At 42.8% G+C, this 23,502-nt stretch overlaps 1 protein-coding gene across 1 annotated transcript; it reads right to left on the bottom strand.

The window, feature by feature from the left end:
* Positions 1 to 840: 840 nt before the first annotated feature.
* On the bottom strand, positions 841 to 22,055 carry ODF2L (outer dense fiber of sperm tails 2 like). The gene is given in 15 exon segments (XM_034064143.1): positions 841 to 1,520; positions 3,020 to 3,235; positions 5,217 to 5,342; positions 6,681 to 6,843; positions 6,930 to 7,015; positions 8,968 to 9,121; positions 12,807 to 12,868; positions 13,440 to 13,502; positions 14,085 to 14,255; positions 14,258 to 14,306; positions 14,518 to 14,639; positions 17,533 to 17,712; positions 20,615 to 20,755; positions 21,463 to 21,617; positions 21,932 to 22,055. Coding segments are annotated over 14 exon segments (1,728 nt in total). The 5' UTR covers positions 21,972 to 22,055; the 3' UTR covers positions 841 to 1,520.
* Positions 22,056 to 23,502: the final 1,447 nt, after the last annotated feature.

Genomic DNA, 23,502 nt, shown 5'->3' on the forward strand with positions numbered 1-23,502 from the left:
CAAGTCCTGCACTCTGGGGGCTCAAAACCACACTCCCTTAGCCAGCTTTGGGGCTTACACAAAGAGAACAAGTCCTGAGTTTGGGGAGCTTGACCCCAGACTCCTTAGCCAGCTCTAACACAAATGAACTCCCAGTAAGTACTGCATTCTGAGGGCTCATATGGGCAGATTTAGGGCTGAGAAATAGAGACTAAGTCCTGTGATTTGTGGGCCAGGTTCAGGGCTCAGAAACAGACCAAGTGCTGTGTTCCTGGAGTGTGAACCCTGGGTCACTCAGCCAGTTTTAGGGCTCACCCAAAAAATGACTAAGTGCTGTGTTTGGAGGGCTCAAACCCAGCTCATTTGGCCAAATGTAGGGCTCAAACCCAAAATCCTGCATTTTGGGGCACACAATGGGACTGAATGCTGTGAAACAACAAGGGGGGTTGAAAAATGGGCTCCTGGGACTGCTCTTAGAGCTGAGAAAGGGAGACCCAGGTGCTGTGTCTTGGAGCCTGGGAAGAGGATGATGTGCCCCATCCTAGGGCTCAGAAACTGAGACCATGTGCTGCATTGTGGGTGCTCGGCACCAGGGTCCCTCAGCCCGTTTTGAGGCTCCCCAGGAGAGCCCAAAGCTCCGTCTGGGGGCCTTGAAACAGAGACCGAGCCCCGTGTGCATGCTGGGATCCGGGCTCCTGCGGCCGGAGCTGAGCTAAGCCCAGAGACCAAGGCTGCGCTCCGGTGCCCAGAGCAGGCTCTGGGGCCTGACCCGGGCAGCAGCCCCGCGCTCCGGGGGCTCACATCCGGGTCGTGCGGCCTCGTTCAGGGCTCGGGCGCGGGGCCCCAGCACTGAGTTTGGCGCCAGCAGCCGGGCTCGTGCAGCTCCCACACACGGTTCGCAAGCATCCCCCGGCTCGGCGGGGCTGCGGGGCCATCGCACAGCACACGGGGTGCGGGGCCAGCCGGTGCGGGGTTGCGGCTCAGGGCCGGTCTGGTCTCACGACGTGGTCTGGGGGCTTTGGAACGTGTTTGAGTGCACAGGAGGGTGCTCGGGACCTGGAGCCGGGTCTCTGTAGCACGGCCCCGGGGCTGGGCCGGAGCCCGAGTCCTGCGGCTTTGGCCCCAGAAACGAGCCGCTGTTGGGGGTTTCTGGGGCCGGGCTCGGGGGGGTTGAGGCTGTGAAGGGGGTTTGGGGCCTTGGCGGGCATATGTGTTGGGGGAGGGGGCTAGTGCATGGGCCCCCTCCGGAGTGGGGGGTCCCCAGTGCCGGGACCCTGGCGTGCACCAGGCTGAGTTGGTCTCTGAGGCAAAAGGAGCTTTTCACGGTGTGCTTGGGGCCAACTCTTTGTTTACTCTTTGTTACTTCAGGGCTGGACATGAGCAGTTCTGACAGCTCCTGTTCATCTGCATCGTGACAGGGACTGGTTTAGGACTGGCCACAAGCCAGGCTCAGTTCAGCAAGCACAAGCTGTAACTACCTGGGGCTGGAGATGGACACGAGCTGCAGCCACGATGGAACTGGAGTCATCCAAGAGCTGCGCCTGAAAAACAGGAGGGCAGAAATAGAGACCTGAGGCTGCAATCGAGCCCGAGCCATGCATGAGCTGGAGCTATTGGGACAGAACCCACTGCCCTGGAGCTGCAAATGAGCTGCAGCCACCGCAGCCAGGAGCCTAACCCAGAGCCAGAACTGAACTGGAGATGTCCAGGAGCTGTGGCTGAACCAACACCAAAACCAACCCAAAATCAAACCAGCAAACCCAAACCAAACACAACCTCAGAACACCCCCACACACACCAAGTCCCCAACCTGGAGCTGTGTCAAAGCTGCTTCTTGGGGCTTCACACCCCACACACACTGCATCTGGGGTACCTCTGCCTGCCCCTGTTCATCCCTGGGCAGGAACGGGTGCAGCCTGGCCCCAAGAGCACCGGAGCTGCTCCCCAGCAGCACCAACCAGCGCTGGGGTCTGGGTCGGGCCTTGCCAGTGCCGGCTCCTGCCTCCTGAGCTGAGCACCGGCTCTGTGGCATCCTCGCCCCGGTGGAACCAATTCCGTGCAGCCTCTCCCACACGCATTGGTCCCAGCTCTTCGTGGCTTCAGTGGGGCCAGCGCTGGACTGGGGACGCTGTGCTCCCGGCAGCTGCTCCAGGAAAGAGCTGGGAGCAGGAAGCAGCAGGGGAGGAGGGAGCCCGCAGCCAGCTCAGGGAACCAGCAGCAGCTGCGGACAAAGCCAGCCGCAGGAGGCGGTTCAGTGCCTTTGGCTGCTCACCGTTACCGGGCAGTAACGAGCTGCAGCCGCCTACTTTCTGCTCCCGCCGTTTGGAGACCCCCAGGAATCTCAGTCACTCACTCCCCCGTGCAGGTCCCGATGCCGAGGTCGTGCCTGGGTGTCCTGGCTTGTGCAGGGCTGGGAACAGAGCGTGGCTCATTGTGGGATGCAGCGAATCCCGCAGCACGTGTGGCTCGCGGGGACCTTAAACCGCAAACCCGCCCCAAAACAGCACTGATCGCACCAGAGGGGACCCCGGGCACGGCTCCTGCCCCACCCCTCGGCCCCCGCTAGCTGGGGAAGGTCAGGACCGGGGCGGCGCCCCCTAGCGGAGGGATGGCAGCAAACGTGCCCCCTAGCGAAAGACTGGGACAGCCTTGGGATGGCTTCAACCTCTGCAGAGCAGCTGTGCGTGCTGCATTGGTGCTGAGCTACAGGGAACAGAAAGGAAGGGAACCGACTGCTCCTTCAATTCTTGTCTCTCTTAACAGGACAGATGTCATTATCTTGGGCAACCGGATTTCTACAGTTACAGAAGTGTGAGGTCTGATGAATATCATCTAATTATTAATAACTAAAACAGGCAAAGTCCTGTGCAGCCCACCCATGGCTGTTCTTTTCCCCCACGTGAACTGAAGGGGAATCTGTGATTCCCTGTATTTACCACGGGCTAAAGGCTACACGTAAGGTTTTAGAGCACAGGACCTAACACACAGTAAATGCACAGAGCACCGCACAGCTCTGTGTGCACAGCTCGCACTTACACACCTATCGCTGCTGTCCTGCAGTCTGCCCTGCCCACAGCAAGGCCGAGAGCCAAACCTTGGGAAGTTTCTTTATAATCCAATCCAGAATTGAGCCAAACGTGAGGGTGTAGGAGGCTCTCAGGAACTGCACATAATTCTGCATGCTCTGGCTCTTGTTCTCGGACTTCTGCAGGCTGTTCTCCAGCTCCTTCAAATGTACTTCATGGTGCTTTTTGTTCTAAAGGAAAACACAAAGAGAAATGCAATGAGCTTAGAAGTAAACCACAAATCAATCAGTAATCAAGTAAGGTGGCTGGTACCTGGTTGTTGGAAGTGCCATTTACCTGGGAAAGGTTTCAGAGGCTCCACAAAACCGAAGGGTTCCAAAAAGGCCACAAAATCTCAAGGCTTTGTTTATGTTCTGTCAGGACTGAAGTGAATGTATTTGACTGGGCTGATAATCGGGAAAAGGCCTGGGAATGTAAGAACTCACTGCCTGAATTCTCCCATGAGAGATTTGTGGCAACTTAAACCTGTCCTGGGCTCAGCGCTCTCTCTCATCTTGATTTGTCAATAAACATCCGCTATTGGTATTTGATGTGATTTTTGATGCCTATAGTTCCTTATACAAAAAAAGATGGCTGATAGCAATCCTACCTGCTCACTAGTTCCATCCCTGGTGCACATCATAGATTATATGTTATATACATATATATATATGCTGTGTACATGCTGCAGATACCCAGGTATTTACTGCTTTATCTATTACAGACTCCAGACGCTGATTTGTTGATATAAATTCATTCTTAAAAAACTGGAATTACAACCTCAGATTGCAATCCAGCCTTGGCACAAAGTAATCATGTCAGTAACTGAATAAAGTTACCTTCACAGCCCTGTTTTTCCCAGTTTCACTACAACAGGAATAAAGCCGTTTCCTTGTTTTCCATAATGCATCCTCAGTTATGTGTAAGCATAATTGGAATAAAAAGCATTTAATTAATATAGAGCAGCTCTCTCAGACATAAAGATCTCTCTCATTTATATTTTACCTGTGAACTTCAAATAGAAACCACCTGAAAACATCCTGAGAGTTTTTCTGGGACCCAATACAAGACAATTTCTTTTCTATTTTACTTTAACACAGCAAGAATTTCCTAAGAAAGACAAATTACTAGCAATAGAATCAACCAGCCAATGTCTGATCTTGTTTTAAGAGCACTTTTGTCTTAGGGTAAAAGCAGATGGGAAGTTGCACTTGATACAGATCAAAACTGATGAAAGTACACTGAATTCAGAACCACATCTCTGAGGTCTTATTAAATCTTGAATAGGGTTTGCATTCGATTGGCTTGAATGTAACCTTGAATGCTGCAAGTCAGAATACACAACATTGGTTTTGGAAGCCTAGGAGAGTGATAGGAAACCTTTCCAGTGTCTTCTCTATTAACTTGAAATGGCTTTGTAGCTTATTATTACTGATCACAGGACAAACCTCTGACTGAATCAAAGCTTTGGTTAAAGCACAGGATTTGCCAGCACTGGTCTGGAGAATTCAACTGTGTGTGGTATTTTATTAATAGAAAATGTGCTGAAATTTTCTGGCTTAGACAAAACAATGGAACAGATTCCTTTGTTTATCTGCAGAGAACATTACTCACCCCAAATCCTTCTCAGACTGTGGCTTTGCTGAAGAGGTAAGGAACAACATACAAATCCTGGGCATTTAAAGGCCCGATGCTTTGAAAACTGAGACCATGTCTTTTGTTACCAACTCTGTTTCTGTGCAACATCAGAAGATGAAAGCTTCTCACAAATTCCAGTGAGATCTGAATCTTGTCATCAAATCAGGAACAACTAAAAAGATGCCACTGTGTCATTATGGATCCATCATGCATTTACTGAAATCCAGCTGTGCTCATTCAACATGAGAAGGAAATTACAACTTCATACATATTCTTTGATTTTTGCCTTGCTAGGAAAACTGGCTTGAATAAGAGCTGTAAACTCAGTATTACTCGAGTGATTTAGTTAGACTGGGCATCTTTTAAGTCTATTAGAAATGTCAATATCCAAAGTCTATTGTCAAATAGAATTCATTTGCTGTTCCCAAAAGTGTGTATCAATTTCATCAGCAGCGTGTGTTTCAGTAAAAGGAACTTGGATCATAAGTGCTGATGCAGTAATTCCTGAGGTCATAAGCAGTGTTATTTACTCACGTGGTGAAATATACAGAGGAGTTGGTTTTTCTTTTCTTGCCCCTTTCTCACTTCAGCCTCAAGAAACAGCATCTTTGTCTGAAGGGCTTGTTCTCTGCATGACATCTTTTCCAGTTCTTCAGCCCCCTGTAAGGGTAATGAGAGAGAAACGAGGTACATTTACTTTCACTTCAAACCCAAAGCAAAGTATGTTCTTATACCTTAGCATTAACAGCTCCACTGCCTGTCCTGACAGCTAATAGAATTATAGAATAGTTTGGGTTGGAAAGGACCTTAAGATCATCCAGTTCCAACCCCTGCCATGGGAAGGCACACCTCACCCTAGACCATGTCACCCAGGACTCCGTCCAACCTGGCCTTGAACACTGCCAGGCATGGGGCATTTACCACTTCTCTGGGCACCCTGTGCCAGCGCCTCAGCACCCTCACAGGGAAGAGCTTCTGCCTTAGGTCTAACCTGAACTTGCCCTGTTTCAGTTTGAACCCATCACCCCTTGTTCTACTGCTGCAGTCCCTGACGAAGAGTCCCTCTCCAGCATCCTTGGAGCCCCCTTCAGACACTGGAAGCTGCTCTGAGGTCTCCACACAGCTTCTGTTCCCCAGGCTGAACAATGTTCTCAGCCTGTCTTCATACAGGAAGTGCTCCAGCCCCTGATCATCCTCGTGGGCCCCTCTGGACTTGCTCCAACAGCTCCGTGTCCTTCTCATGTTGAGGACACCAGAACTGCACACAGTGCTGCAAGTGGGGAGTTATTTCCCATGCACAGAACAAACCAAACAAACCTTGGAAATATTCTAGCAAAATCGGAAAGAAATTCCAATTTGGATAAAAACGTGAGGAGGGAGCAGCTCTTACTTTTGTTACTCATTTGTAAGTTAAGCCAAAGTTGCAATTTTTTTCAAACCCAAACCAATATCCTCAGTACTGAGGAAATTCAAGTTTATTCCAACACGATTAATCTGGGAAATGACAATTTCATATGTATTTTCTCATGAAACAAATAACTGCAATCTCATTTCCTCTCCCATTTGATTTACTGGGTGCATCCTTCCTAGAGATAACAAATTTCTGCTTAATACTGGAAGTGTGCAAAGCCTTCCTATAAAATGAGACCTTCCCACCAAAGTTCTTGTGGGCTGCCTGTTTCAAAGAAAATAAGGAAAAAATCAGGTTTTGTTCAGAGGCTTTTCTGTGGGATTCGATATTGGGTGGTTGAAGCATTTTGATTTGTCTTCAAATAAAATGATAGGGGACTGTTTGTCCTCTGAACTTTGTCATTCATTTCTGAACTGAACTGTGCAATCCATATTTAAACATTCCAGAATTCCCAGTCACATTTTAGTACTGCTCCCCTTGTGTAAAACAATCTTGTCCCATCTTTTCTTCTCAAGCACGTTTGGTTTTAATGCTGTGTTTAAGTAACAATGCAAGCAAGTTGAAGAGATGTATTAAATCATCAATACCATTTTTCTCCCTTCTTCCAAAGCTGATTCCAGTTGTCTGGTTAATCCATTATATTCTGCAGTTTTCTCTTCCAGCTGCAATTGACTGCACTGCAGACTCTCATCTTCCTTTTTGAGCTGACAAGCAAGTCCTTCATTTTCAATCTCCATCTTTTCTAATTGCCTTTATGCAGAACAGATCAATGCATTGTAATTCACTACAGCAGACACGTGTAGGAATTAACTGCAGTCAGGTTTTTAAGCAGTTACCTTTTAAGATCTTCATATTTCTTCTCAATGTTACAGTTTTCTTCTTCTAAGGAATGAAAACCCACAGAAGTTGCACTGTATTCCTCCTGTGAAAGTGACAATCCATTTTTAGTTGGACACCTATACACAGGGTATTATGGAGTACAATCAGCTTGCCTGTTAAACTCCAACTGAGCAATTCAGCTGTAATTCCAAGTAAACACTATGTTATATTTGGGTATAGATGCTATTGCATTTAAAACAAATAAAATGCCACCAAAGTAGCAGACTAAAACTTTATGTGAACACTTTAAGGCTGAAACCCTTCTATGTAACAGGAAAGCTTGAACAAAACCCACGTGCTGCTCATGGGGCCTTGTGTAGGAATGACGAGTTCGTCCACCTCCTTCCTTAAGCTTGAGATTCCAGCAAAAATCAGTTCCCTCACACTACAGTCCTAGGAAGCATAAAAGTAATAGTGCACATTTATATACAGTGTAGGACTGGCAAAGAATGTCAGAAAGTGCTGAATATCAGAAAAGATGATCAGATTTATCTCACAAATTGAAGAAAGCAAGAAGTCAAACTGTTCCCTTGCACAGCATCCAGACTGACAACCTTTGACATGTTTCCTTTTATATCTCATTAACAGTAGTGATGATTGCTCTTGCTAGCACACAGAAAACGAGCAACAAACAGCCGCATCAACAGCCTGCTGGCAGCTCCATCATTCACTGAACTACCACAAGCAGTTCTGTCCAGTAATCTGAGCTAATCTGGTTTTGTTCATGTGGATCGCAGGCTGTTAAACCAGCAGACCAGGGGTAGCAGAAATGTCCAGCAGAGGGGTAGGAAATTGATGTCCTGGTTTAGCTGAACCTAGAAGAGATTTTCTGCTCAGGGTCCTGTTACTTCAAAAAGAATCTTGCTAAATTCTGGTCATAGGATTATGGGTCAGAATCTCTGAAGGGCATCACCAGGATTTAATGCTGAAATTTAACTACTCTTCCATCAGACTAGTGATCATATTCCCAAATCCTTAGCTATACTTAATAACTTTTTTGCATCTATTCGAGAAAACATATAGTTAGATTAAAATTACGTACATCATTTTATATATACACCTCAAAATTAACTGTTGCTGAAGTGTTTTGCTAAGCAAAGATGGATTTATGAGCTTATGAGCATTCCTGGAAGTATTTAAAATGATACAAACAAGAACCAGATCTGATGGTGTGAACATCATCTTGACAAGAAATCTAAAATAAAATCAAAAGCTGATGTCTTTTATAAGCATATAAGTCTGTGGGGACATAGATCCTCACTGTGCTTCAGCTGTTTTCCCACTGACTCAGCAAGAAGATTAAGTCCCTTTCCCACCCTACTGATTCAAACACCTTTGTCATTCATGCTAGAAGAGTATTCCCTCAAGTTTAGCCCTGCCGTTGAAACCAATGGCACAGAAAAGAAAGCTGAGGAATATTCATATTTGGGCTTTACAGCAAACACAAGCAGTAGTGCTGACATGCTGCTAAAATAGATATGATCCTATTAAAGCATAATTTATAACATTTTATCAAGCAACACAATGTAATCATTAAAATGTTAACGTTATCCATCAGCAGCAATATAATTTATGACTATTTGTCTGAGCAAATATTGTCTGGTTTATAAATTAGTCATTAAAAACAAAATGACCGTGGAATTAAATTATTCCACCAGATAAAAACAATAACTAGGCTTGCACATTTATTTCCAGGGAAGAATTCTGCAACACATCTCAGGCCCTAAGTATTCAAAAGGATCAAGAATATACACACTGAAAAGATACAGAATTTAGAAGTAACTAGTCTTGTTGAATACTGAATTCACATAAATACTGTTGGCAATAGTTTTATTTGCATTATGCTATTTCTACAGAAGAAACTCCTGACATATGAAGCAAATAAGAAAGGAAACTACACGACTGTCACACATGCTAATAAGAAAAAAATGGCCCAGAGACTTTCTTCCATGGAATTTTCTCATTTATCTTTAAAAATAAGCATATTCTAAGCACCTGAACCAGGAGCTTCCTAAGGGTTTTGCATTTCTGTGCATGGATCCTTTCCCAGGATACAAGCTTTGTCTGAGGGGATTGCTGGTTTTCCTCAGGTGCTTTCATCAACTCAAACCCATGGTCTAACTCCTTTAACTCAGGCTCCACGTTGTCCCTCACAGAATCCCAGAATCCCAAAGGTTGGAAGGGACCTCGAAACATCATCTAGTCCAACGCTGCTGCAAGAGCAGGGTAAACTCACCGGCATAGTAGCATCACAGGAGAAAAATGTGAATGTAAAACCATAACTTAATTCTTATAATACTTGATTACTTTTCTTAAGTAATAAATCTAAAATCCTACACAAGTTGCAGAATATCAATGATTTTATAAAATACTGACAAAGTTAGAAGTTCACCACTGGAGAAATTTCCATCTCTGACTGTATTTCATGAAAGAACCAGTAACATTCGTAACGAATATGTACAAAATAATGCAAGTGGTAGCAGTTCATCATGCAATACCCAAATTTTGATTTTGTCTTTATGGCAATATATTTTGGGAGATGGCATACAGCCACATTAAACAGCTGACAGGAAAACTGCTGACCATATGTCATGGGTTCAGCCGTGGCAGTCATTTTTCTCCTTCTTGTAGCTGGTGCAGTGCTGTGTTTTGACTTCTGGGCTGGGAATAGTTGCTTGATAGCGAGCATGTTTTGAGGGTGTTTTTGTTCAGGGCCTTTTCTGAGCACGTGCTCCAGCCAGGTGGAGGAGGGGAGGCCGGGAGGAAGGAGAGACAGGACACCTGACCCAGGCTAGCCAATGAGGTATTCCATACCATAGCACGTGATGCCCAGGATGCAACTGGGAGAGAGAGAGCTGGAGGGGTGGAGCTCTGGAGGAAAATGGAGGAGGGAGCACGCAGTGCTCGGCCGGGCAGGGTGGGATGAGTTATGGGTCGGTGGCTGGTGGGGTGTTGTATTCTTTTCGCTTGTTATTGGCTTTATCATTATTATTTGTAGTGGTAATGGCAGCAGAGATTTTGTGTTATGCCTTAGCTATTAAACTGTTCTTATCTCAATCCGTGGGGGCTACATTCTTTGGATTTTCCTTCCTAACTCTCCAGGAGTTGGGGGACTTGGTTTAAACCACGACACCATACAACTACTGGAAAAGAGGGCAACACCTAATGCCATGTGAAGCCACATAAAATGATGTGCAAGTACTATTTTGGAGTTCAGAAAGTATTTTTCTCCATTCTACAACTCAAATATGGAAAAATAAAGTTAGTATGAAATAAAATGTATATCTAAGATGTTCCCTGTGGGGATTAATTCTGTTCTCTAAAACAGAACATTGCAGGCAATGCAAAACCTATCCCTGCTGCAGTTTTATAGCTTTAAAGAATATGTGTTTTGATGAACCATGGGGAACTGAGGAAAATGATTTTCCTATCAGTTTTGTATTGTTTTCTGATGCTTAAGAATGTGCTAACTCTTTTCAATTATTAACTCCATCTGCTGAAACACTTAAAACTCATCTCTGTATGGATGTTCTGTTTTAACTGCTAGTTTAACTGCTAGTTTAACTGCTAGTTAAAACAGACAAAGCAGTCTTACGGTAGGTTTGCTTCTGGATGCAATTTTCACAGCTGTACTGTTGAGAGATGTAGCTTTAAAAGCATCAACAAAATCCCATTTTTAAAATGATAAAAAGATCCTGAAATTCCACAACAGCAGCCCAACTCCATCATTACTCTAGGAACCATTTCTCACCTTTTGCAATTATGTGGTAACCAAAACACACCAGCTCACATGAGGCAGTAAAACACCTAGTGAATTTTAAAACAGTTTTATACATGGAAAAAGAGCCAGTACTTTGTGACTTTTAAGTGGATCCTACACAAAAGTGTAGGAAAGATCAATGCCCTAGAGCATGTTTGGAAACATGCTTTATTATTGCGAAACTTACCTGATCTAATTCCAAGCTTTTGTCTTCTATTATTCTTATCTTTTCAGTTAAGGCTGTTGCACATCTGGATTTCAGTTCTTCTACTGCTGTTTGTAATTCTTGTAACTAGGACAAGATATAATTTTCACATGCTTTTGAAAGGTGTTTCTTTTACATGCAGAAAATACAGAATCATTTGTATGAAGCATAAAGGAAAACCTTTGATTTCTAAACAGAACCTCAGTATCTGTCATAATATGAGTTATTTATTTTAATTTTCTTACTCACTATAGCACATATAAAAAGGTAACTGGGTAAAGATTACTCTGATATCAACACTTCGTGTTCAACTATGGAGAATGAGCTACACTTGTGCTACAGAAGCAGCCAGCATGACTCACCCTTCAGATAACAAGTACCACCAGCAGTTCCCATCTGGAGTCACCACAGCTACAAGCCGAGGAATTTCATTCCACTCACTGCTTAAGGCTGATTATTTCCTGGAACTATGTTTCCCATCTTAAACCTGGCAACAACTTTAATCGTGGTGATGCATTCTACAGACAAGACACACTAATTTTACTTAGTTTTTGTATCATGTCTTTCAGTAATTTTTACAAGAGATAAGTGAAGACTCAGTGAAATGGTGCCTGTACTAGTGCAGAAATATATACAATGTAGAATCAAAGTTCTAAAACGTTTTATCTGTGAATAAAGGCAAATACAAAAAGCCTATTTTAAGTCTGATTTTTTTTTTGCTCGTATTTTCAGTGTGAAACTACCTGCATAAATAAAACCACTTATAACAATACTTGAATGCTGTCTTGATGTTCTTAGAAATGTGGAAATAAAGATGCCATAGAATCCCAACTGGTTTGGGTTGGAAGAGACCTTAAAGCTCATCCAGTCCAACCCCCTGCCACAGGCAGGGCCACCTTGCACTGGAGCAAGTTGCTTCAAGCCCCATCCAACCTGGCCTTGAACACTGCCAGGGATGGGGCAGCCACAGCTTCTCTGAGCACCCTGTGCCAGCGCCTCAGCACCCTCACAGGGGAGAATTTCTGCCTAAGATCTAACCTAAGTCTACCTTCCATCATTTAAAGCAATTCCCCCTTGTCCTGTCACTACTTGTCAAAAGTCCCTCTCAAGCTTTCTTGTCAGTCCCTTTAGGTACTGGAAGGCTGCTACGAGGTCTCCCTGAAGGTTCTTCTTCTCCAGTCTGAATAACTCCAACTCTCTCAGCCTGTCTCTATAGGAGGGATGCTCCAGCCCTTGGAGCATCTTCACGGCCCTCCTCGGGACTCATCCCAACAGCTCCACATCCTTCTTGTGTTGGGGGCCCGAGAGCTGAACTCAGTACTCCAGGTAGGGTCTCATGAGATCAGAGCAGAGGGGCAGGATTAATCCCTCAACCTGCTGGTCACTCTTCTTTTGATGCAGCCCAGGACATAGCTGGCTTCCTGGGCTGCAAGTACATATTGCTGGCTCATGTTGAGCTTCTTGTCAATCAACACCCCAAAGTCCTACTCCTTAACAAAGGGGAGGTAAAATATAATTGAATTTGTCCACTAAAGCCACCAGACTCAAATTTTGCTTTTTATATATAGTTTACTGGGTTGCAAACTTGTGTTTTAGGAAGCAAATCTTTACTAATCCACTATGTAACTGGCTCTGTTGGCTTCAATGAGCTTCAGCTGGGCTTCACACAATACACTTACGATTAAGTGTACCAGTAGTAGTGTGAAGACTCTTTGGATATGGCTTGTAATGGTACTTTCTTCTCTCATCCCAAATGTTACAACAGTATTACAGTCACCATAACAACAGTTCTTGTTTACTACGAACAAAACCTTTATAATTTTCTCAAAACTGCTTATAATTTAAAAGCCATATATGAATATTTCAAACATGCTAGTCACCTGATTTTTGTATTGTTTAACAAGGTTTTCCTGCAGTTTTGCCTTTTCTTGCTGTCGTGGTTTAATCCCAATCTGCACAGCTCGTTCACTCACTCCCCCCTTTCCTCCCCCAACTCCCAGAGAGCTGGGGAGGAGAATCCAAAGAATGTAGCTCCCACAGGTTGAGATAAGAACAGTTTAATAATTAAGGTATAACATAAATCATTACTGCTACTACCAATAATACTAATAATGATAAAGGAAATAACAAGTGAAGAGAATACAACACCTCACCAGCCACCGACCCATAACTCGTCCCACCCTGCCCGACCGAGCACCAACCGATACCTCCTCCATCCCCCCAGAGTTCCAGCCCTTCCGGGTCTCTCCCGGTTACATCCTGGGTATGATGTGCTATGGTATGGAATCCTGGGTCAGGTGTCCTGTCTCTCCTTCCTCCCGGCTTCCCCTCCTCCCTGGCAGAGCATGATCTCAGAAAGGCCTTGGACAAACCAAACATTTGAGCAGTAACTCAAAACATACTTGCTATCAGCAACCTTTCTCAGCCCGAAAGTCAAAACACAGCACTGCACCAGCTACCAAGAAGGAGAAAAAATGATTGCTACTGCTGAACCCAGGACACTTGCAGATTTTGCAGCTCATTTTCAACAGAAACAGTATTGCTTTTCAATGTGTCAAGATAAGCCTTGATAAAAACATGGAAAATACAAGATTTCTAAGAGTGTTATTAAAAGAACACAATCTACCATATGATACCAATATCAAGTGACCTACAGGCATTCAAAAGGTTGACACAGTTATTTATCCTGTCAAGCAAAAATGAGAGCCCACAGCTGGTTTGTCAGTTCATGAGAGCATTTACTTTGGAGGATAAATAAACCAAAGAACCTGTAAACCCCTCAAAAGTTGAAATTAATAACTGAGCTAAACTCAGTTCTTTAATCTGAAAGGAAGTTTTACAAACGTAAAATAACAACTTCTAGCTAAGCAATTGTGTAGTTACTGACAGTGAAATAAATGGCATCCTGGTTAACAGACAGATGAATAGACAGTCTAGCAGTCTAGATGAACCCTGTTCCTAGCTCTGCCATAGACTTTCACTGATAAATTTTCTGTCTCATTTTCACTTCCTGTAAAAACTGGATAGCAAAATTTATTCAACAGGTTTGGGATCTCTATACAGAAAGTCCAAAGGAAATTACTGTGATTATTTCATTATTGTATCACAAATGCAAAGCCACTCAACAATGATTTATAATGGCCTCACCTTTAATTTTTCATTTTCAATGTAAATCTTTTCATTTTCAGAATCAACAGCATTTAGCTTTCCAAGAATCTCCTCATCTGAGTTTCTTCTCCATTCCTCCTTTCTTCTCAGGTCTTCCAAAAGCCTTGTGGTCTGCCTTGTTAGATAGGCAAGAACTTCAGTAAAATACACAATACTTCCAAAACTCTAACTGTGCATATTAAATTGTACCTTAACATACTTCTTCAGTGTTCTTATCATAAAATGTTTTAAAACAAGTTGTGAAATACAGCAGAGGAGGCCAAAAATCTTGAAATCTGTGGCAGTTTGCAACTTCTAAATTCTGCTCAGAATTTAGGAATGTGACTACAGAAACATGTTTACACTGTCAGCACTGAGTGCTGCACTACTAAATATCAACAGCGTGACTACAGAAACAAAAGAACAGATCAACAGTTTAACTTACTTCATAAGATCTTCTATTTGAATTCCTAACATTGTTTTTTCTTTAACCACTCTATCATGCTGCTTCTTCCAGGTGCTAGAAGCTGACAGTATCTCAGACAGTTTGGCTTCCTAAGCAATACAGGAATTACAGATTATGAAACAAAAGAATGCCACTGAAAAATGCCATCTCGTTCTACCCATTTTTCTAAACACAAGAGTAATTTAATATAAGATGGCTTTATTGGATCTCCCTGGTACAAAGCAATGACAATTTTGTCTCAAGAGAAAGTGAACAAAACTACTCACATTTTAAACAACTGAAGTCTAAATTGAGACTTACTTTCAAGGGAGAGTCACACTGGCACTGTAGAATACAACCATTTAGTTCAAAATTTAAGATTAAAACTTTTTCTTCCAACAGAAGTATTTGTCTCCACTACATCTCTACTGCATAGAAATTACAAAAATCTATGCAAAACCAAAATCCTCCTAAAACAGTTTAAGGATAAAAAATAACTACTGAGTAAGAAATGCAAAGTTAGGTAAAGTCCTTCAAAGAAGTATGAATAATTAACCAGCACATACTAGGTCAATGGGGAACGAAAACAACAGTGTGACTACAAAACATCAAAAGTCCAGGAGTTAGCTGTCATCCCTCTGTACTACTAAGTGTAGGTAAGGATCCACTACTGTCTTCTCACAAAGACCAAAGAAAACAACAAAAAACACCCCATTTTTAATCATCTCCTGGCATAATAACTGGAAAAATGTACCTTTAATACTGACATATCCAAAATTATGGCAACACATCTGAAGGCATGAAAATATACTCTTCCTAGGAAGCCTAAATAAGGCAATAAAGATCTCAGCACAGTTCTGATCCACCTGGCCTTTTTGAACAATGACACGCTGTGGGGATATGCAATGCAAGAATCTAAGGAACAATTTGGATGAAAGAAATTTTCTGCTTGGACTTTGAAAAGGTTCAGAGCAAGCAGCTTAGAAACAGAAAATGAAGTATAAGTGTGACATGAGATGTCTTACACTGATAAAGAAAACAAAGACTTCAAACCCCAATCATGAATCCTCAGTAAACTGTACTTCTGAGTTAAGTCAGTGTATATTCATAATATACATAATATTCATATTCCTATAGCCCCAGAAGGAGTCAGGACAAAGGAGGAGTTTGCTTTGGTAGATGAGGATTGGGTTAGGGATCAGCTATGCAATCTGGACATCTATAAATCGATGGGTCTGGGTGGAATGCACCCACGGGTGCTGAGGGAGCTGGCGGAGGTCATTGCTAGGCCACTCTCCATCATCTTTGGTAAACTGTGGGAAACGGGAGAGGTGCCTGAGGATTGGAGGATTGCAAATGTCACACCAGTCTATAAGAAGGACAAGAAGGAGGACCCGGGTAATTATAGACCAGTCAGCCTTACCTCCGTCCCTGGAAAGGTGACGGAACAACTAATTCTTGACTCCATCTCTAGGCATATCAAGGATGAGGGGGTTATTAAGAAAAGCCAACATGGTTTCATGAAGTGGAAGTCATGTTTGACCAACCTTATAGCCTTCTGTGAGGAAGTGACTAGGTGGAGGGATGATGGTAGAGTGGTAGATGTGTTTTTTCTTGATTTCAGTAAGGCATTTGATAGTCTCCCACAGCATTCTCATAGATAAGCTAAGGAAGTGTGGGCTTGATGAGCAGGTAGTGAGGTGGATCAAGAACTGGTTGAAAGGAAGAAGGCAGAGAGTTGTGGTCAATGGGGCAGAATCTAGCTGGAGGTCTGTGACTAGTGGGGTCCCTCAGGGGTCGGTGCTGGGACCAGTGCTGTTTAATATTTTCATCAACGACCTGGATGAGGGAACCGAGTGTACCCTCAGCAAGTTCGCTGATGACACTAAACTGGGAGGAGTGGCTGACACACCAGAAGGCTGTGTTGCCATTCAGTGAGACCTGGACAGGCTGGAGACTTGGGCAGGGAGAAACTTGATGAAATTCAACAAGGGCAAGTGTAGAGTCTTGCATCTGGGGAAGAACAACCCCATGTACCAGTACAGGTTGGGGGTTGACCTGCTGGAAAGGAGTGAAGGGGAAAGGGACCTGGGGGTCCTGGTGGATAGGAGGATGACCATGAGCCAGCAATGTGCCCTTGTGGCCAAGAAGGCAAATGGTATCCTAGGGTGCATTAGAAAGGGTGTGGTTAGTAGGGCAAGAGAGGTTCTCCTCCCCCTCTACTCTGCCTTGGTGAGGCCGCATCTGGAATATTGCATCCAGTTCTGGGCCCCTCAGTTCAAGAAGGACAGGGAATTGCTTGAAAGAGTCCAGCGCAGAGCCACAAAGATGATGAATGGAGTGGAACACCTCCCTTATGAGGAGAGGCTGAGGGAGCTGGGTCTCTTTAGCTTGGAGGAGACTGAGGGGTGAGCTCATCAGTGTTTACAAATATGTAAAGGGTGGGTGTCAGGATGATGGAGCTAGGCTTTTTTCAGTGATATCCAGTGATAGGACAAGGGGCAATGGGTGTAAACTGGAGCATAGGAGGTTCCACGTTAACATCAGGAAGAACTTCTTTACTCTAAGAGTGACAGAGCACTGGAACAGGTTGCCCAGGAGGGTTATGGAGTCTCCTACATTGGAGATATTCAAGGCCCACCTGGACAAGTTCCTGTGTGATGTACTCTAGGTTACCCTGCTCTTGCAGGGGGGTTGGACTAGATGATCTTTCGAGGTCCCTTCCTACCCTTGGGATTCTGGGATTCTGTGATAAAGGTCTAACAGGAAGATCAGGAAAGATGCTACTGACCTTTGCAGTCTGTACAACTTCATGGATTAAGACATTCACTGAATTTTAACAAAAAAAATGTAGTAACAGCTTGCATGTCAGTTATAGCAAGCTTTTCCTTAACCAAAGAGGAAAAAAAGAGATACAAACACAGCAGGACTGACCAACCAGCTCTTCCTGTTTCTACAGGAGAAAGTCTCCCAATTGCTTACGGCGTAGTCACTCACACATACTATTATTTTGGAGGTTAATTTTTCCACAGCTGCTTCGAAGTGCTGAGCTCTTTGTTTCTGGCACCTGATTGCATTTTTCAGAGCAGTCTCCTTTTGCTTACTTGCTTCCTTTAAGGCTAACATCTGATGCTTGTATTCACCAAACTGAAGTTTCCATGCTGCTATTTTCTTCTGTAGAGTCTGCAGAATAACGAAACATCAAATCTTTTAAATTTCTGTACCTTACAGATCATTTTGTGACATAACAGGCATCAGAAATACCAATTACATTTAAAATCTGTTTCCATAATATCTTTGTACCTCAAACCTTACTGTTGATACAAAGAGCTGGTCAAGATAGATACAGAAGTAAGCAAGAGAAAATACCTATTGGAAAACTCAGGACAAAGATGATCAAGAATATGAGGGACGTGATATTCACCGATGTAGTAGCAGTATGTGCTCTGAATTTGTGGTGAGCATGCACATAACTAGGGCTGGACATCAGTATAACTGCATATGAAATTGACATATGAAAGTTTAAATCTTGGATTTGGGCTTTTTTAAGTCAAGAAGCTAGGAAAGGCTGGGGTCTTTCTTGAATACACACATTATGATATGGTCTGGTATGAGATGACAATACACTATCTTCTTGAAAGATCTCTGATTTTTTCCCATGCATATAATGGCCCCACTGTAATAATGAAACAGAATTTTTAGTGAAGAAACTATTTTTTATGGAAAGAGAAACAATTTTTTATGGAAAGTTGTATTTTGTATTCAACAGATAGTGAAGGAGAAAATGTAAAAGAAAAGATTAAGTGTGGAGACAGTGTTCTCACAGGAGAATGGATATTTGGTACATGAACTCTGAGTAACTGAAAGATACAGCAAGGCCGTGAGAGGCCCGAGGAGGCTTAAGCAAGCAAGATAAGAAGAAGCTGGAATTCACTGAGTGATGAGAACTGTGGACTGTTGGCAAGCTTGAGGTCAAGTTCTCACACCTGTGCTTAACCAATTATATGTTAGTCACTAAGGGTCTTCAAGACAAGTATCCAATCATGATATGCCAAACTGCTGTAGGTGTGTGTAAACAATAGTATATAAGGAGTTAATTCTTTGCAATAAATGGCTCTTTGTCTGATCATACTGATCTCTGACTGAGTCCATTCCGTGGCAATTAAGCACTGCCTTGCCCACAGCAGACAATTGTTTAAAGATAATTAAACCAGGCTGTGATAAAGCTTAACCCACAGCACTGAATCACACATTGTAAGGACAACTTATAATTTCCTGAGTGCTTGAACTTGCAACACTCAGGAAATAAGATACATTTGCATTAAATGTATTTTTAATGCATTTAATCATATTATGAAATGTGTACAATGCAATTGAGATGAGAACTGGGTTCTACAACTGTCATTATATTATCTTTTCTACCACTGTTAATATTTCTGACTAACTGGATTTTTACATCACTCCGATGAAGGCAATGAATTAACCCCGTCCAGTCCAGGAAGATAATTAAGATTATTAACCTCTCTAATTTCGTTACTTTTGTATTTTTCATCTACATATAATTTGTTATTTAAATATGAATGAGAAAAAAACACCAGACATTAAAACACTGCACAATGACATATAATAAAAGCAATACTGGACTCTACTTCAAAGAGAATCTCAGATTTGATTCTTCATAAGGTGGTACGTACAACTTAATCAAAAATATGACCAAGCTACCAGTAGACAACTACCCTCATAAAGACAAGTGCAAGTTCCAGTCTTACCACTTATTAATTTGCCAAACTACAGATATGTAAGTAAGCTAGTAGTGTAAATTAATTTCTCAAGTCACTGATAAAAATCCTAATTGTTAAGAATGATTAATGCATCTGTTTTCTTCCTTTGAGTCTAGGTCTGACACTTAATTATGTTCTACATGAATAAAGACCAGAATGACATGCCATTTACCTACTATGTTGATGTGCCAGCCTTATATTCAAGCTACTATTTCCCAGTTGATATAAAATACACATATTATGCATATGACAGGGTATTTGTCAGAATAGGTCCTGCTAATGGCCCCAAAACATTTCCACAATTAATGAAAAATGTGTGTGGTTTTCCAAGTAAAAGAGGGTCTCAGGTACAGTACTGCTTCAAAAAATGATAAAAAAACCCAAATAGGCTGGAAGCACTTCTCATATATAGATGCTTATAAGGCATTTGATGAACAAAGACATGATTTGGGCAGGGCAGCAGAAGAACACCTTCAGTAAACAGAACAAATAGAAAATCAGAGTCTATGTAAGGTCTCTTTAAATGTTGGTTTAAGCACACAGCTGTTATCGCTTGTTATAACCACAGCATGTCACAGTCACACTAACAATAAGTGCTCTGGGCCTTATTCAGTGGTTGAGGTAAACTTTCATGAAGGATTGATTTCATAAGGGTATTGCTAAGCTTTCGCAAGCTTTTGTCCAGATTATTAACAAAATCATCAACAGGCTTTAAGCTATCAACTGACCTCAGCACATTTTGAAGAGCAAACAAACAAAACTTGTGAGTCAAGATTGTAAATTAAGATTGAATGAAAATACAGTTATATAACAAGTTACTTTAATGAAAATGCTGTTGGAATTCTGTAGTTGTACTAAGTAGAACAAGTAAGCAATTTTTATTTAGGAGAAAAAGAGGTTTTAATACAGACATAGACATACATTACTTTTTTGGAAACTGAGTTGCTATAGATTCCTTAACAAATTATTAAATTAATAGGGGATATATGCTACTAAAAAAAAGTTTAGAAGTTAGAAATACATTCTTTTTTAGCCAATGTTTTCTCAGTCATGCCTGTGCTCTTGACAAGTTTCAAACACTGAAATTTGAGGGTATGTATGCTCCAGCCTCTGACACAACACCTCTTCCTTGCCTTGTTCTAAAGTCAGTAACTGAAGCAAATGCCCAAATTTACCTCATTTTATAGAATAGGAAATGGAATTCCAGCTACCTTAAACAGAGGTTAGGCATTATTCTAAAGTGTTTCTCTTTTAGTCAGTATTAAGGGGTTTATTAATTAGCACAATTTAAAAACTATGTTGACCTGTATTTTCTCTTTTAATTAATTTTCTGCTTCTTTTCTTTGAATCTGATGTTGCAGGTGAAGTTGGTACTTTGCTGATCTTGACAAACGGTCAATGATCTTTGCTGATCTTGACAAATGGTCTCCCTTTTGTACATTGGCCTAAGAAGAAGAAATAAACAGAGATCTATTAGTCTATGGAAACATGCCGTATGATGCTATTTATTACACTGGGAGAAGATATGGATTCCAACACAACTGATCACTCATTTTTTCGAGCTGAAGCCTGGATGTAAGTTCTTTAACCTGTTTCTCCCTTTCATGTGTTTTTCTCCTGAGAATCTTCATTGGAAAAAAAAAAAACAAACCCCCAAACATTATTTGAATGTCTTAACACAGCAATGCAACACTACTGCACAATGATTAACATTTCAGCTATAAGATGAAAGACCCTAAGATCCTACATTGCAATGATACATCACAAAGATTCCCACTTTGCCACTGTCACTTCAAACTGTATGATCCCATGATGCAGCCATTTTCAGATGTACAAGCACAGAACAAAGAGAGACAGAAATTTTAATTTACTTAGAGCATTTTGGAACATGGTTTTATTTAAATTCTGCATCAGCATGTCCATGTTTTTACTGTTTAACTGCAAGACAAGTAGGAAACATTGAAAAATACTTAAGATGATAATTGATTTAGCCCACCAAATGCCTTCCAACTTTGTTATGTCCTGTCCAATTTAGTACATAGGACATAACAAAAAAAAATCTTCCCAACAGATCTATTAAAGAAGGTAATAAGACTGTTTAAGACTCATATAAGAAATGTACACTCATACTGGTTCTATGTTTATGCCTTACATATTTTCTTACTTGGTGTTCTAGGCTGTCAGATTCTTTGCCTAGATCAATAAAATATTTTCCATCTTTGATGTCTTGTGTAGTTCTGTGGTAATCCTTTTCACATGGTTGAATCAGCGAACAGGTGCTTCTCCAGGTGGCACATCCATTTTTCCCTGAAACAGCATTCATAATTATGTAACATTAGTATCATTCACAGTTTGGACACTGATCTTACTAATTCAAGGATATCAACATAAAACAAGTCAGCTCTTCAGCAGAATCACAAGAAGTGATTAAAACTCAAACTAATCACTCACAGAACACACCTAATCCATATAGTACAAAGGTATGCAATTTGCCTTCAGCAAAGGTGGAGGCCAGCTCCTGCTCAGACACCAATGTTATGTACCACAGCAGAGTTCTTCCAATCTGGAGGCAGCAATGGCATTTCTCTTTTCCCAGTTTGGAAGAGCTAAAAGCTCCTCACCAGGCAGAGCTGCACAGGAACACGATGCTGCCCGTGTCATGGCAAGTCCAGAGCCAACTGTCAGTGCCTACTACCTAAGTGCATCCTGTTCCCCCACCACTTCCTTGTTATGCACCACTATCGCCTTCACCCCTTCTCCAAACACTTCCTCACAGAATCAGAATGTAGACTGGTCTGCTTTCAACTGTTGCCATAAGGCAGATACTACACTCTGGTTATGTATCTTGGTTTATTACAGGCTTACGTTTCCTAGCAGACCTCAATTTGTGCAACACAGCACAGGTCTCTACAGGTTTTTCTTGGTTATCTAAACAAAACTAAGTTCTCGAATTTAATTACTTCTAGTGAAAATAGCATCTCGAAAGATTAAACTTTGTCTTTGATTTATCCCAGCCCGTCTGTGTAAGTGGAAAATAACATAACACTTTTCTTCCATAGTTTCAGTATACCATTTTGATGTCCACTTTTTGAAATATCATGTACTTCCCATCAGTCGTTAGGTTGTTGTGAAATACGTTTTGAATCTTGTTAACAAAGGAAACAGTATGAAAAAATCAAGCTGAACGGAACAGAATGAACTTGCCTCAGTGGCATGAAGAAGCACCTTCCCCTGAAGATCCTAGTCCCACAGAGGTGCAGTACAATTACGTACAGGTAAATATGAGGATCATGGCAGTGATGATGACAGTCTTGAGTTAACACTGTGTAACAAGACAGTATATGTTAACAAGAATAGTAACTGATACATTACCAGCGTCCCAGGTCGTTCACACTAGCAAATACAGTGTACCAGACCAGGTGAACCCATCAGATATTTAACACTGATCATGCAGCTGAGACCTTGCACACGTATTCGTAACCTGTAAGCACTGAAGCAGCACTGAATTCACACATATAGCGCACGGAAACTAAACCCCTCAGCAGCACAAACGTCAACGCACACCAAAGGAGTAAAGCTCGCAGCGGCAAACCGCAAGGGCCCGGGCCAACCACCAGCGCCTGTCACCGCGGCACCGTCGCCTCTTCCAAACGCCCCTCTGCCCGGCTGCCCGCGGCCCCGGGGCAGCCTCCCCTCAGCGCGGCCCCTCGGCACCCTCTCACCTCACTGCCGCTGTCCGCCAAGAGCCGTTGCTGGCAACCGGCCGTTGCCGCAGCCCGCTCCAGCCGCGGCGGGCGAGACGAGGCTGTGGCACCCTCCCCACGGGGCGGGCCTGTTGGGGGCCTGGTGACACGAGGGAGCGCAGGCCAGTGGGATCTTGACAAGGGTCTGTAGGGACAGGACAAGGGGAATGGCTTTAACCTGCCAGAGGAGAGGCTGAGATGAGCTCTCAGGCAGAAGCTCTTCCTTGTGAGGGTGCTGAGGCGCTGGCACAGGGTACCCAGAGAAGCTGTGGCTGCCCCATCCCTGGCAGTGCTCAAGGCCAGGTTGGACACAGGGCCTTGGAGCAACCTGCTCTGTTGGAAGGTGTCCCTGCCCATGGGAAGGGATGGAACTGGTCCCTTCCAACCGAAACCATCCTGTGGTTCTGTGATTCTATGATGTGTACACAGTAATAAAAATCAAAGGCTAA

This window comes from Melopsittacus undulatus, chromosome 6, assembly GCF_012275295.1.
Source record: "Melopsittacus undulatus isolate bMelUnd1 chromosome 6, bMelUnd1.mat.Z, whole genome shotgun sequence".
Taxonomy (NCBI): domain Eukaryota; kingdom Metazoa; phylum Chordata; class Aves; order Psittaciformes; family Psittaculidae; genus Melopsittacus; species Melopsittacus undulatus.